The sequence below is a fragment of the Lagopus muta genome, chromosome 20 (assembly GCF_023343835.1).
Source record: "Lagopus muta isolate bLagMut1 chromosome 20, bLagMut1 primary, whole genome shotgun sequence".
NCBI lineage: Eukaryota > Metazoa > Chordata > Aves > Galliformes > Phasianidae > Lagopus > Lagopus muta.
The window spans coordinates 5,835,225-5,848,438 of record NC_064452.1 but is presented as its reverse complement, the minus strand read 5'-3'; the positions used below and the strand labels follow the sequence as shown (position 1 = coordinate 5,848,438).

The following is a 13,214-nucleotide window of genomic DNA, read 5'->3' as shown; positions in this document are numbered from 1 at the left end:
CCCTACTTCTTTGTACCTGTTTAACAACTGCTTCCCTCACAAGGCACTGGGAAGCTTGAAGGAGTCCTCTGAAATTCCTAGCTGGAAGGCAGGCAGGTTGCACCAGTGTTACCTGCACGTGCATTAGTGCTTAGCATGTATCCTTCCCACCTGCATGGAGAGATTCAGAAGAGATGTCTGAGACGGCGCAGAGGAATCACTCTCCATACATGCCAATCTCCCACTGTTCAAGTATAACCTAAAAGATAAGTTTAGGTTTTGATTACTGATATTTCTATCAGAAGGATTACATCCATGTCATCTGAGCATGATGTCTGTGTCACTAAAAACTCCTTTATTTTAGTACATAAAGAAGCCTTTTTTTGGCTAGACACAGAATACAAGGTGTTGTTGTTCTAGATTTTACTAGGGTGGGGGAGGTTGCAAATTGTCATTAAATGTAATTGGGGAAGAAAAAAAAAATAGGCCCTGATCCTGGGCATACCCTGCATGAGAGTGTGTTCCACTGAACCCAGCAGGATTACTGCTCATTCACACTGGGATAGGCTTGTTCAGTGGAGTTATGTACCAGACAAAGCCCCAGGTAAGAGTTTGCAGGCCTAAGCCTCTGCTTTTTGAGCAGAATACTGTTGAGTGCTGTGCCTGCTCTGGTGATCCAGGGAGGTTTGAAAAAGTATTTTTGTTTACATTTGCTTTGATGCCATTTTTACTTAGTCTTTTTTATTTCCCATGATTTTTGTTTTCCTACAGTGTGGCTGACAAGCCTAAAAAGCAGCAGAAGAGCCAGGAAATGTGCCCCAAACTCTGCATTAGGTGTGGAACCAGTTTCAATGTCTCCTTTTGTGCCCTCAGTGTGCTGCTGCACCACATTGACTTGGTGCACAGCTTTCTGTGTCTCAGGCCACAGGGCCTTGCCAACCTGTCTTAGGCAACTGCTGGTGGCCCAGTTCCAACACCACTGGCCACTAAAGACCACGACTGTGTGAAACCATTCAGGGTGGCTCAGCAAACCAGACTTGAGTTTGGTGGGTCTCCCATCCCATGATTTTTAAGCATTCATTTTTAAGCATTCACTTGAAGCAGCAGACACCGTTTTAGCAAATGATGGTACAGCATTAACACTGGCATGCTGCTGGTCCTCTCAGCCCCAAGATCGTGTTATCAGTGATTTCCTATTGGGCAACATCCAGCTTAGACAGCAAGGGAAGTGAATGCAGTGAGCTGCTGGAAGATTGCAGTACTGGGAATCGTAGGATGATAGAGCCATTAAGGTTGGAAAAGACCTGCAAGATCACCAAGTCCAACCATCAGCCCATCACCACCATGCCCACTGTGTTGCAGAATGTTGCAGAGAGGTCCAGGACTAGCCCTGAAGCTGGCATCATAGGCAGGAGGTTGCATCCATGAGGAGCTACATCAGTGGGAAAGGCAGTAGACAAAAAGACAGAATTAACAGAAGTTTCAGGAAGCCCGTGCTTAAGAACACTTAGATTATTAATAACACTGATGAAAATGGAGTATGGTGCACCTGCTGCCTCCTGAGAATGGTTCCTAACACATTCTCCGTTAGCTCAGGAGTCTTTCAGGTGTTTTATGCTGTTCTGCTGTATCCTAGGATACAATAAGTGACACAAACATATTGAGCTTCTTCCTTAGCACCCAAAGAATCCAATGTTCTCTCCTCCCTTGGATTTTTAATTTCTAGGCTATGATCTGAAGGTCATTTCCTTCAGCAGCATTGCTCGTACCTTCCCTGGGATGCTCATCCCTGCCTTGTTTATGTTCCAGTATTCCCTCCTGGTGGCTGTACAGCAAACCATAGCAGCTACCTGGGTCACAGGTGGCCATGACACTCCTGGAGGGCTGCTGTGACCCACATCAGGTCCCACTGACTGCACAGCTCTGCATGGGTTGCAGTGCCCGTGCCGGTGCCTGAGTGTGGGCTTAGGGAGCGTGGGAATGCCAGAGGGAAGTCATTTGCAGAGGCAGATTAAAAGGTGTTTAAAGCAGCTGTCTTGGCTCAAAAGTAGCTCTTTTAAAGGTAAATTGATGGGTTCTTCCTGATTTTTTATTTATTTTTTTTAATGTAAAGGGAGAAAGCACGTTAACTCTGAAATGCAGATGTAAAATTAGCCCTGAATTACAGCTTTTTTTCTCATTTTCCTGTTGTTGAGTTGAAAGTTGAAAGACTCTTAGGAAATTAAGTTCTGATCTTTGGTTTCTGTTCAGTCCGTAAGATCCATTTTGAGGGTTTGTTCTGGAGGTGTGAGCAGACACTTCTGAACCCTGTCCTTGCTTCCCTGTGCACCTTTCGTGGTCCCAGCTGCTGCCTTCCAAAGCCTTGCCCCAGTCCATCCTCATGGGCTGTGCTGCAGCTCCTGCCCGTTCCCTCCTTCCCACTTAGCCTGTGAAGTGAAAGAACTCACGAAGACAGGAGGCTTGGGGGAGGTGTAAAGCAGGGGGAGATCATGGAGTCCAGCACAGGGAGCGCTGTGTGGACCTGATATTTTCATTGGTCCTTTACTGTCCCTCAGGATCTGCTGGTTGCCACTGGCTGATACTGCTGGCACTGCTGGCAAGTAGGTACTGCTTTCTGCTGGAGTGAGGGGTTCAGAAACCAATGATCAGACACCAGAGCTCAAGGCCTCAACTTGAATGGGATAGGAAGATGTTTGGGTTAACTTGCAAGTCTGCGATAGCCTCGCTTCCACCAGAAGTACCCAGCAGTGACTCAGATGACTCCAGGCTCTGTCTTGTAACAAAAGCTGTTGCGTATTAGGGCAACTTAGCTTAGGGAGAATGCTGAAGGGAAGGCTGTTAGGAAACCAGCTGTCTGTTTGGGCTTGTGCTGCACAGGCATTTTCCAGTCCTCAGTAAGTGAGATCTTAAGCATGTAAAACTAGTGTTATTAATGTGCTTACAAATGCCTCACACTGAAAACCATTTTTAGTTTTTACCCTGCTAGGCAATGGCATTTTAAAAGAAGTAAAAGTAATGATTAACCAGAAGCACTGTAGAAGCTGTAGAAACAGGAAGAACTGTTATATTGTAAAATGTGATTATCCACAGCCACTAAAACACTGTTAGAGCACAACAGCCAGTACAACACAGAAAACATTTACATGCCTTTGAGGACATTTAGATGACTGTTGCCGAATGGGTGCTGCATTGGTTTTGGTTCACTGATAGCTTGAAATGTTCGGATTGCCCTGCTGGAACAAAGCTGTTGCAGCTCCTCCTGCATAAGAGCTGAGTAGCCTCACTGCTCTCACTGGTTGCCTGCTGAGCTGGAAGTTTGGTTTATTTTTAATCTCATTAATTTGGGGGTTGTTTTGCACACTGTTTCCACTGTGAGGTCCTTATCCCCAAAGGTGTTGAGTTCACATCCTTGTCATGCCAGATCTTAAGGATTAAATTAAAGCTCAATATTTACACCTTTAGTGGGTGGGGAGAGCTTTTATGCTTCTCAGTCTTTCTTTCGGGTTTGCAAGCAATTTTGAAGTAAGAATAATTGATGAATGATCTTGTAGATGTGGTCTGTCTTTTCAGCTTGCCTTGTCTCTTAGTGAATTCATGCCATTTTCAATTTCGTATTAGGTCAGCGTTTGTTTGGGGAGACAATCCTGGGGCTGACACAAGGCTCTGTCTCAGACCTGCTGGCTCGCCCGAAGCCCTGGCACAAGCTGAGTCTGAAGGGCCGGGAGCCCTTTGTCCGCATGCAGCTGTGGCTGAACGATCCCAACAACGTGGAGAAGCTGATGGATATGAAGCGAATGGAGAAAAAAGGTAACGTGGAGCAGAATGCTGAGTCATGCTCTCCTTTGTTTCAGAGATGACTGTGTTGTATAACTCTCCGTAAGCATAGAAGCAACATGGATCCAGCAATACGAAGGGCGCTCAGACAGCTTTTTCTTAGCTTTGTTTGATGCAAGCTCAAGCAGATACATCTCAGAAACAAACAAAACAAAGAACAAAAAAAAGCAACCCTAACCATTCACCAGCTGTCATGAATTCATTGCTGTATTCTCCTATAGATTAATTACTGAGGCCCTAGTGTATCACTGATAACTTGCCTTAGCAAATGAGAAATGTGAGTTGGGGAGCTGGCTTTGGGTTGTTACTTAATGGCACTGCAGCTGCTCACAGATGTTGCGCTGAAAACCATGCTTTGATTCCTGAGAGAGCTTCTTGCCAGTCCTGCATGGACGGCCACTAAGAGGATACAAAAATGCAGCACTTATAAAAGGGTGTTTGAGAATAATGAGATCTGTGGCCCTCATAGGGATGGGGAAGGTGACAGTGCTCAGATGTGCTTGAGTAGAGCGGCTGTGTCACGAGCACACACCTGTGAGAGATTAACTTATTTTGCTCTCTTATGAGGAGCACATCTGACTAATCTCAGCCTACTCTGTGTATCTTAAATTCAGCAGTTATCCAGAGCCTGGTTTTGGTACATACATGTGATTTTAAAAGAGAAGCTCATAGGCTGCCATTACCAGCAGTTAACTGATTAATGATGTATCCATCTCTCAAGGTATCCCTTAATGATATTAGCTCAGACAGCATTAATCGTGTGCACTGAAAGCACTGCTGTTGACTGATGTCCTGAAAACATTAACATGTTTCATCAAGAAATTTGGGATTATATTAAAAATTACAGTCAAGGAGGTTCTGGGAAAAAGTGACCTTGTGTGCTTCTGGGAAGAAATTCAAATGCTTGTTACAGAAACCAGTGTGATACGTGCAGGGCAGGATCTCACCTGAAGCTGTGTGTAATCTGCCACTGGGAGAGTGATCCAGAGGGGTTTCCCACTTCCAGTTGTAAAGGAGAGGGAGCCATGATGGTTTTTGCTGCATCAGAAATACAGCAGAGATAAAATTGTCAACTGGGTGGATTTTTATAGCCTCCAAGAGGGTTTCAGCCGTAACGCAGGAAAATAAAATAAAAATAATTTGAAAGTAGTACTGACAATATCCTTTCAGAACTGTTTTCTAAAGTGGATTCTTATCAAATGCTGTGCAATACATATGCTGTGTAGATGGCACCTGAACAGAGGGAGGGCTATAAATCATCTGAGTCTCTGTGCTGAGCTCCTGAACTGTGTCAGTGTTGGCCTCATCGCAGAGCTCTCTGCAGTGAATTCAGCCCTTTATTTTCTGCAAAACCCTTTTCTTGCAGGTAAGGATCCTGCGATGTAACCTTTCAAATCGCACCAGAGCCACATGAAGAATTTAACTTCCCCTTAAGCTAATGTCGATTAAAGAACAATGCAACTGTATCTGCTACCAGTAGAACATTATTATCAATTATTTCTCTTCCACAGTTTATTAGGAGACTAGATTGATAATTATGATAAAGCTGAGCTGCACATCTCTCCTTTTTTTCCTCCTGTTGTGCCAGTCTGACGTTTATGCCATAAATGCCTCTTTGTAAGAGATTCTGAAGCTTTGCAATGTACATTAAGTAACCTCATGGAGGAAGCTGGGGGTCACGCTCACTAGGCTGAGACACTCTGCACTGTGTTTTCTGCCAAGGAGGAGTTTGTTCCCTTCCCTCCAACCTCCTGGTGTGTGTGCTGCTGGTAACGTCACACTCCTCACTGAACAGTACTGAAGCCTGCTGTCAGGAGAAAATTTAATTCCCTTTATTTCCCCATTATTTCACTTTTTAATAATCTTGTTCAATACTGCATAAGATAAAAATTATATTAAAAGGGGCTCTGTTTTACCTCAGTGGGCAGCTGCTAGCTCTGCTTCATCTGAGGCTGAGCACATGCTGGGGAGTCTGCCTGTAGGAGCACAGGGATGCTGGGCTGGCAACAGCAGGGGGAAGATAGAGGTAGTAAAACTGAGCAGATGGAGCTGGCCCTGACAGGTTGGTCTCAGACTCGCATCCAGACCTTTGCCCAAATAATGCGTGTGGTTTTTTTTCTTTAGTCTCCTGAGAAGTAGAGACCAATCACACACCAAAATCAAATGTCTTCAAACATCAGGTGTGTTTGCAATTTGGATTGCAGCTTGAGCCTCACTGTTTGCTGGAAATGTGCTCGGTGATCTCCTGATGTTGGCTACACACAACGCATACGTTTAAAATCAGAACTAAAAAGGAAAAGCTGTTATAAAGTTTCCAGAGAACTTTGCTAAAACCTAAAACCTAAATACTAGTTCAGCATGTGGCCTCGTGCCAGGTTTGTGCCTCTGGCCTGATGGAAGACACTGGAGGTGTTCAAGACCATGAGAGATGTGGCACTGAGGGATATGGACAGTGGGCATCGTGGCCTGGGTTGGGGTTGGACTTGATGATCTTAGAGGTCTTTTCCAACCTTAATGATTGTGTGATTCTGTTTGTTCTAGTAATGTATTGTTCTCTAGAAATGGTTACGTCCTAACTGTGGGATTTCCTTTTCTTTGTTTTTATGTTAGAGGCTCTGGGCAGCCTGGTCTGGTGGTTGGCAGTTCTGCCTGTGGTGGGGGGGTTGAAACCAGATGATCACTGTGATCCTTTTCAACCCAGGCCATTCTGATTCTATGAAATATGTACATTTATAAAATTGGTTCCATTCACACAAGAAACCCAAATAAATCTTTGCACCTGTAGTGAGGTTATGAGCACAGAGGTGGGCGCAGGGCATGGCGTTCTTCCCGAGCTGTCACAGCTGTGTGCTGTCTTTAGGAGCCTTGCTGGGAGCTCTGAGCTGCCATAAATGCCATCCTTTGGAGGGCAGGGAGAGATGCAGAACGTACCAATACCTGACCAAACTGCAGCACCTCCAGCTGGAGATAGCCTGCACGCTTCTGACATCTTCCGCACCAGGGTCTGTTTTGTCTCATGGCCTCCCTTAAGTTGGTGCACACTGCTGAAGGAGTAGAGGCTCTTTTGGTTGTGTTGTCAAAGTAGACAAGGGAACCTGGTGTATAGTTTGCATATCAATACAAGTCTGGAACAACATCTGGGAGTCTTTGAAATCGAAGGCATTAAGTGTACCTGTGTACACTGTGTACCACAGTGAGTGGAACAACTTAAGTAGGTGATTTTTAATGAAGTTTGTTGAAAAATAATAATAAAAAAGGAAACAAAAAAATTTTTTTTAATAGTTATTTCAAGCAGACGCAGCGTGGCATCATGGCAGAGTGATGGATCATTAGCAACTCGTGCTCTGTTCCGTATCAGTGATCTTACACAGTAGGCAATCCACAGGTAATCTGTCATATTCCAAAAGAACAAAGTGAGGGCCGTGCAGATACCCCCAAAGGTTACAGAGCACATTCAAAATTCACTTCAACAAAAGTAAGACGCTGTGTAAAAAGGTCGCAGTGGACACAGCTCTGTGTAGAGGACAGGATGGTGGTCCCCACTGGAGGCAGAAGGCCTCGCCAGACCTTCAGGGTTGGCGTGCGTGAGAAAGGCTCTCAGCATTTCAGTTGGTTTGATTGCATCGGATTTCCCTTCTTTGTGCACCCTCAATCTAAAGGCAGAGCTGTGCAGAGAAAGAATTTATTTTTTTCTTTTGAATAATTTGGTTTCTGGCCGGCGTGACCTGCCCTGCGTTGCTCCCTGGCTCCAATCAGTGCTGCTGCCTACTGGAGATTTACTGCCTGCCTGATTGATGTGGGGCTGCTGTAAGCTGGAACAGAATAGGCAAGGTTATCAAATTGCGGCTCCTGAATACCTAAACTCTTAAATATCTAGAAGGTATTTAACAGAGCATTAAATATTTTATTCACAAGATTCATCTATACCTGCAGTTTTCAACCTCCTCATTAGCAGTGCTTGTGCATGGTGCTGCCAGGTACAGTAAATCCCACCTGCCTTTGCCCAGTGTAAATCCATCAAGACAGTGACAGCATTTGCTGGGACTCTCCTTGCAGGATTTTTCAGGATAATTCAGTCCCTGTTGGGGAGGAGTTGGCGGTGGCTCACAGCCCCAGAGCTGCAGCAGCGCAGCGAGAGTTATTACAAGTACAGGCATCTTTAAAAGAGCCTTGTATAGGGGAGGAGGATGCTGTGGGCTGTTTTCCTTTCATAACCTGTCACTGCTCTAGCAAAAATGTGGAAGAGAAAGCAGCAAACGGCGGGTGGGTGCGCAGCCCCTCGCTGGGATGCCTGGGCTCCGGGCGCCATCGTGTGTTGGAGATGGAGCTCTGGCTGCCTGCAGCTCCCACTGTGCTGACTGAGAGACCTGAAGTGTTAGAGAAACCCTCATGTTTAACAACCAGGCTCTTAGTAGCTGTGCTATGATGGTGCTTATGCGGAAGTTCATCACCCCTGAAATTGCGAATTTAAAGCACATCCTGCTATCTGACCACTGTTACTCACATCCCATATCCACTGAAAGAGCAGAAAACTCAGGCACGTTTCCAGTCGATTCACCCTCTTTCCTTTCCTTCTATCTTGTTTTTCTGTCTCTTGCATCTTCCCCACAATTGCTTCCCTCCTGTTCCCCCCGCACAGCCCATCCGTGCAGCCTCAGCCTGTCACCTCCGCGTTTATCCCGCAGCTTGTACGTTCATTGATTTTGCATTTGTATTCAGCCGGGGCTGATCCCATGTGCCTCTCTTTCAGCCTACATGAAGCGGCGACACAGCTCTGTGAGCGACAGTCAGTCGTGTGAGTCCTCCTCCACTGGAATCGACTACAGCCAGGGTGCCAGCCCACAGCCACAGCACCAGCTGAAGAAGCCCCGGGTGGTGCTGGCACCAGAAGAGAAGGAAGCTCTGAAACGAGCCTACCAGCAAAAGCCATACCCATCACCAAAAACCATTGAGGAACTGGCTACGCAGCTCAACTTGAAAACCAGCACCGTGATCAACTGGTTCCACAATTACAGGTAGGAGATCTCCCCCTCATAAAGGATTTATTTTATTTGCTTTGGCCGGGTGCTGCTTTCTTTCAGCACGTTGTGTTCTGCTAGCGTTTAGTGGTTGTACACAGTGAACGGTTTGGACAGGGGGGAGGTTCAGACTAACTGCAATGCCAATGCTCCAGCCTAATTTTAAGTCATCCCTGAGGATGAGCAATCTTCACATACTGATGTAAGCAGAGCTTTTAGACAGAAAGTCTTGCTTTTGGGATGGGCATTGATCTAGAGATGTCCACTGCTGTGCTGAATATTTATAAAGCCTGTTGCAGTAAGCAAGGCTGGTCTTGTTTACTTGCATATGCATAAACACAGACATGCTTACATGTATGTACACATAGGTGTGTGTTGTACATTTTATACCTTGGTAGGGATTGCTTAGAAGTGTCCTCTACTGGATGGCATCAGAATTACAGTGCTTCATCATGTGTCTTTGCAGAATAAGAGCAAAAAATAGGTTTTCTTCTATGTCTTGGGTCACTGAGCTCAGAAAATAGACATGATGCATGCTGGAAGCTCTGCAGTCACAAAGGACAGAGAACTGATAACCTGAAGTCACATGTTGCCACGGACTTATTTCATTATTATGATTAAATCATTGAGTGCTGTTGAGATGAAATTTGATGTTGGGCTGTTCAGTTCCTTTTTCTTATTAAAGGGAACCTTCTCAACATTTGGAGAGTTGAAATAGATTTTGGCCTAGAGACTCCAATAAAAAGAAACAATGCTGGAATGGCGTGTAAGAATTAGAAGGATTTGGATAAACACATTTTCAGCTGTGTTTAGGATTGGGAATCTTAATTAGTGCAGCAGACTTTTCTCCGAGAATTTGTTCTAATGAATATTAAACAGGTACAGTTAAGACACCAGATTTAATGCCATTCTGCTCCTTCACTCGGAGCCAGTAATGTTCCTAATTATTCTAACAGCGGCTTGCTAAACTTGTTTGTTTTTAGAAAACTGCTAACATTTAAAGGGTATTTTCCACTTTAGCCCTTCTCAGCTTTTCACAGGCAAGTTGCTGAAGCAGAAGAAGCACGGTTTAATGAGATATCTCAGAAATATTATGTACAATAGTAAAATAATGTTTATAGTAAACAATATAAAATTTAAAAATTATAACCAGCCAGTAATCATATTTACACTGAATTTCATTGACTTGAATTCGCTACAGATGCAGCCTCTTTCACTGCTCAGTTCTCCAAATACAGGCCTCTATTCCAGTTCCCACTTCTAGGCAATTATACACAAGTTGGAGGAATGCCTATGAAAATATGTTCCCTTCGGCCTGACAGCAAAATGTGCTGTTCTCACTTAGGCAGATGAGTGCGGGAGCACTGGTGGCATGTGTCATCTTCCTCATTATCATCAGATCTCCTGTTCAGGCGTGCTGTGAGAAAGCGTGACAAGTCATGATTGATCGGCGTGTTTGGCCACACCAGGCCGTACGTCGACGTAGGCTCGGTGCTGACAGTTGTATACAAAAGAAAAGTGCATAAACAAGGTGCTGTAAGCTGGTGGGTAGCACGAGCCCCACAGCACGGAGTGGTCTGGACCTGTTCCCAGATGTGCTGCTGCTGAGTCTGTAGGACTTTAAAGAGAAGCTGTGAGCCTGTTTGGAGCAGCACTGAAAATCAAATCATGTGCCTGTTCCATTCCTTCAACAGTAACTTTCTTAGCTTTCATGCATGAAGTACCCCTAAAACATTTGCAGGACGTCACCGAAAAATACAGTTTAGGAGTTCTCCTAGGGAACAGAATCTTCCTGTTCTGCAGCTCATGTGTTACCACTAATTGAGAGACTTTTCATCTTCTTCAGGCCATACGATTTTGTTTATCTCCTTTATTCTCCTCCCTCTTCTTTTTACACTGAAGAGCCTTCATACAGAAGCAGTTCCACACCTCAGACCATCTAGCCGTTCTGTAACATCAGTTTTTCCTTAAAGAACATTTTTCAGGGAGGGACAGATTAGGACACATTAGTCTTGCTGTCTCTTGGGAATGTGGTTGCAGTGATGCTTCCTTTGGGATTCAGCTCAACACTCACTTTCCAGAGGTGGCTGCTACAACAGAATCTGGCTTTTTGCCTACCAGGTGGGAAGTCAGCAGTAGCATTTATTTGCCACAGCAGAAGAAACTTCAAAAAAAAATCCTCAGCAGGCAAAGGAGTAATTCACTTCAAAATAGAAATAAATAGGTATAAGGGATTTTGCTGTGTTTGCAAACTTGTTCCAGACTTCTGCTTTGCATCTATACCAACTGCAGAGCTCTGGGAACAGCAAAAATAAGAATATACCTTGAATTAAGACTTGCATTAGTGAAGCCCTGTAAGTAGCATCAGAGTCTGATGCTCCATTGTCTTAGGAACTGCAAAAGAGAGCAGGAGGTGGGAGTTGCTATCCGTCTTCACATGGGGCTACTGGCACAGAGATCTCTGATATTTTGAGTTACACTGATGAATGCCAACAGGATGTGTTGTTGTCAAGGACAGCACCATAGGGATTTAATACTAAGTTAATCTGGAGCCAGATGAGATTCCAGGAGCAATGCATGGGGTGTGAATTCCACAGACTTTGAACCTGTGTTCTATAGGATTGTGGTCAGGTATTCAGTGAGCATGTTGTCATTCTCTGTCCTGCTGGAGCTGAGGTATTTCAAAACCTGTGCAGGCAGGAAGCTCTTACTCTTTCCTCTCCTGACTTGGGAAGTGTCACAGATGCAGCATGTTCTGTATCTCTGTCCATGCAGGGAGGTTATAGGTGTGAGGAGCACGTGAAAATTGATGTTCCAGAATGCATGCAACTGATGGTAGTAGAAAATTAATGCTAGCACCTGTGGTCTTCTGTTAGGTGAAAAATATTCTCTAAGGGAAAATTACAGACCCTCTAAATCCTTCAGAAGTGTGGAGTCAGCAAGTAGTGCTGAAATACTCTCTTGCATTTCAAGTAAGTCAATAATATCATTAGCTTCAAAAGAAGTACTCAGTTGGTGTTTGCATTCATTGCATTTTCTTTCCATCACGTGCTGCCTTTGGAGGCAAGATGAGCAATAAACTGAGAATTCTTAGAGCCATCTGTGGGACAGAGTTTCACTTGTGATTTGCCAGGACCCTTAGCAGTCCTTGGTAAAAACCAAAAGTGAAAGGTAAAGTTCTGCTGGTCTGTGCTCTCATCTCTTATCACAGGTCATGGTGGTTCCCTCTTGGTTGCAAACTGGGACCTGACCAGTGGTCGTAAGCTTTCCTGCTGGTGGCCTAGGCAGTGTTTGGGGGATTATTACATGCTTCCAGTAACAGGAGGCACGGGGTGGAACACCAGGCAGTTTCAGCCACGTGTGGAGTGCATTAATTCCCTTGAAATGCACTGCTTGCCTTGTCACTATTCATGTTCTGAAATCGATTTTTTGAATAAAAAATAAGACAGAAGTCAGACTAGCTGTTAGACTGACAACCTGTCACAAGGCTGTGCTTCCCCGGAGGGATTTCAGAACGACGGACTTTCATCTTGCTTTCTCCTTGGTGGCTGTTTTTCCCCCGATTTTTTCCTCATTACTTTTATGTTTAAACAAATCATGTCTCATTTTTAGAGAAGTCTGAATTCTTTTGTATTTATAAGCTATTTTCCTCTGGATCTACTAGAAACGTATTCATAGTTTTAAAATCATCCCTTTTGTGGTCCAGCGTATTGTAAATGTTCATGTTCCTGATGTCAGACTTCCAGTGAGAATGAGAGACTGCAGAGCCTTTCATCTCTGTCCATGAAACTGCATCCAGCACTGTAAAAATACTGCACGAAATTATGAATGTAACTTGATTTAAAATCATAAAGAAAAAATTCTTAGGTTGTTTTTCACCAATCGTATTATTACCAATTGATTATCATCTACAAAAAACGTTACATCTCTGCTTTGTTCAGCAGTGCCTGCTGTGGTTATTAGAAGGGCTGGCTGGTAAAATAAACGGGCTGGTTGGAGTGCAGGTCAGGCTGGATGGAGCTCTGAGCACCTGCTGGAGCTGTGGGTGTCCCTGTGCAGTGCAGGGGTCAGGCCAGGTGATCACAGAGCTCCCTTCCAGCTCAGCGATTCCCTGGCGGCGTACGGGTCGTTCTCAGTGACCAGGCACTGGGCAGGTTACCTGCAGAGCTGCTGTGCTGAAGGCTGTGGGTTCCACCAACCTCCCTCCCGCTGCGCTTTGCAGGAGCTGCATGTTGCAGCCTGGGTCCCTCCTTGCACAGCAGGCTTAGAAGTGGGTGTGTGGCCGGGGATGAATGAAATTAAGAACATCTTGACGATATTTCACGTTTTTCCCAATTTTGCCAGTCTTTTGAATTGGAGCGTGCGGCCCTCCCACCGCCCCGG

General features: G+C 44.9%; 1 protein-coding gene across 7 annotated transcripts in view; it reads left to right on the top strand.

Annotated features, from left to right (window-relative positions):
- CUX1 (cut like homeobox 1) overlaps positions 1–13,214 on the top strand; it is a 227,627-nt gene that overhangs the window by 191,370 nt on the left and 23,043 nt on the right. For 6 of the 7 annotated variants that reach the window (XM_048967064.1, XM_048967066.1, XM_048967062.1 and 3 more), the window contains 2 exons: positions 3,598–3,786; positions 8,564–8,828. The exons of the other annotated variant lie outside the window; for it this stretch is intronic. In XM_048967064.1, coding sequence (XP_048823021.1) covers positions 3,598–3,786; positions 8,564–8,828 — 454 coding nt within the window. The remainder of the gene's footprint in view (positions 1–3,597; positions 3,787–8,563; positions 8,829–13,214) is intronic. 7 annotated transcript variants of the gene reach the window in all.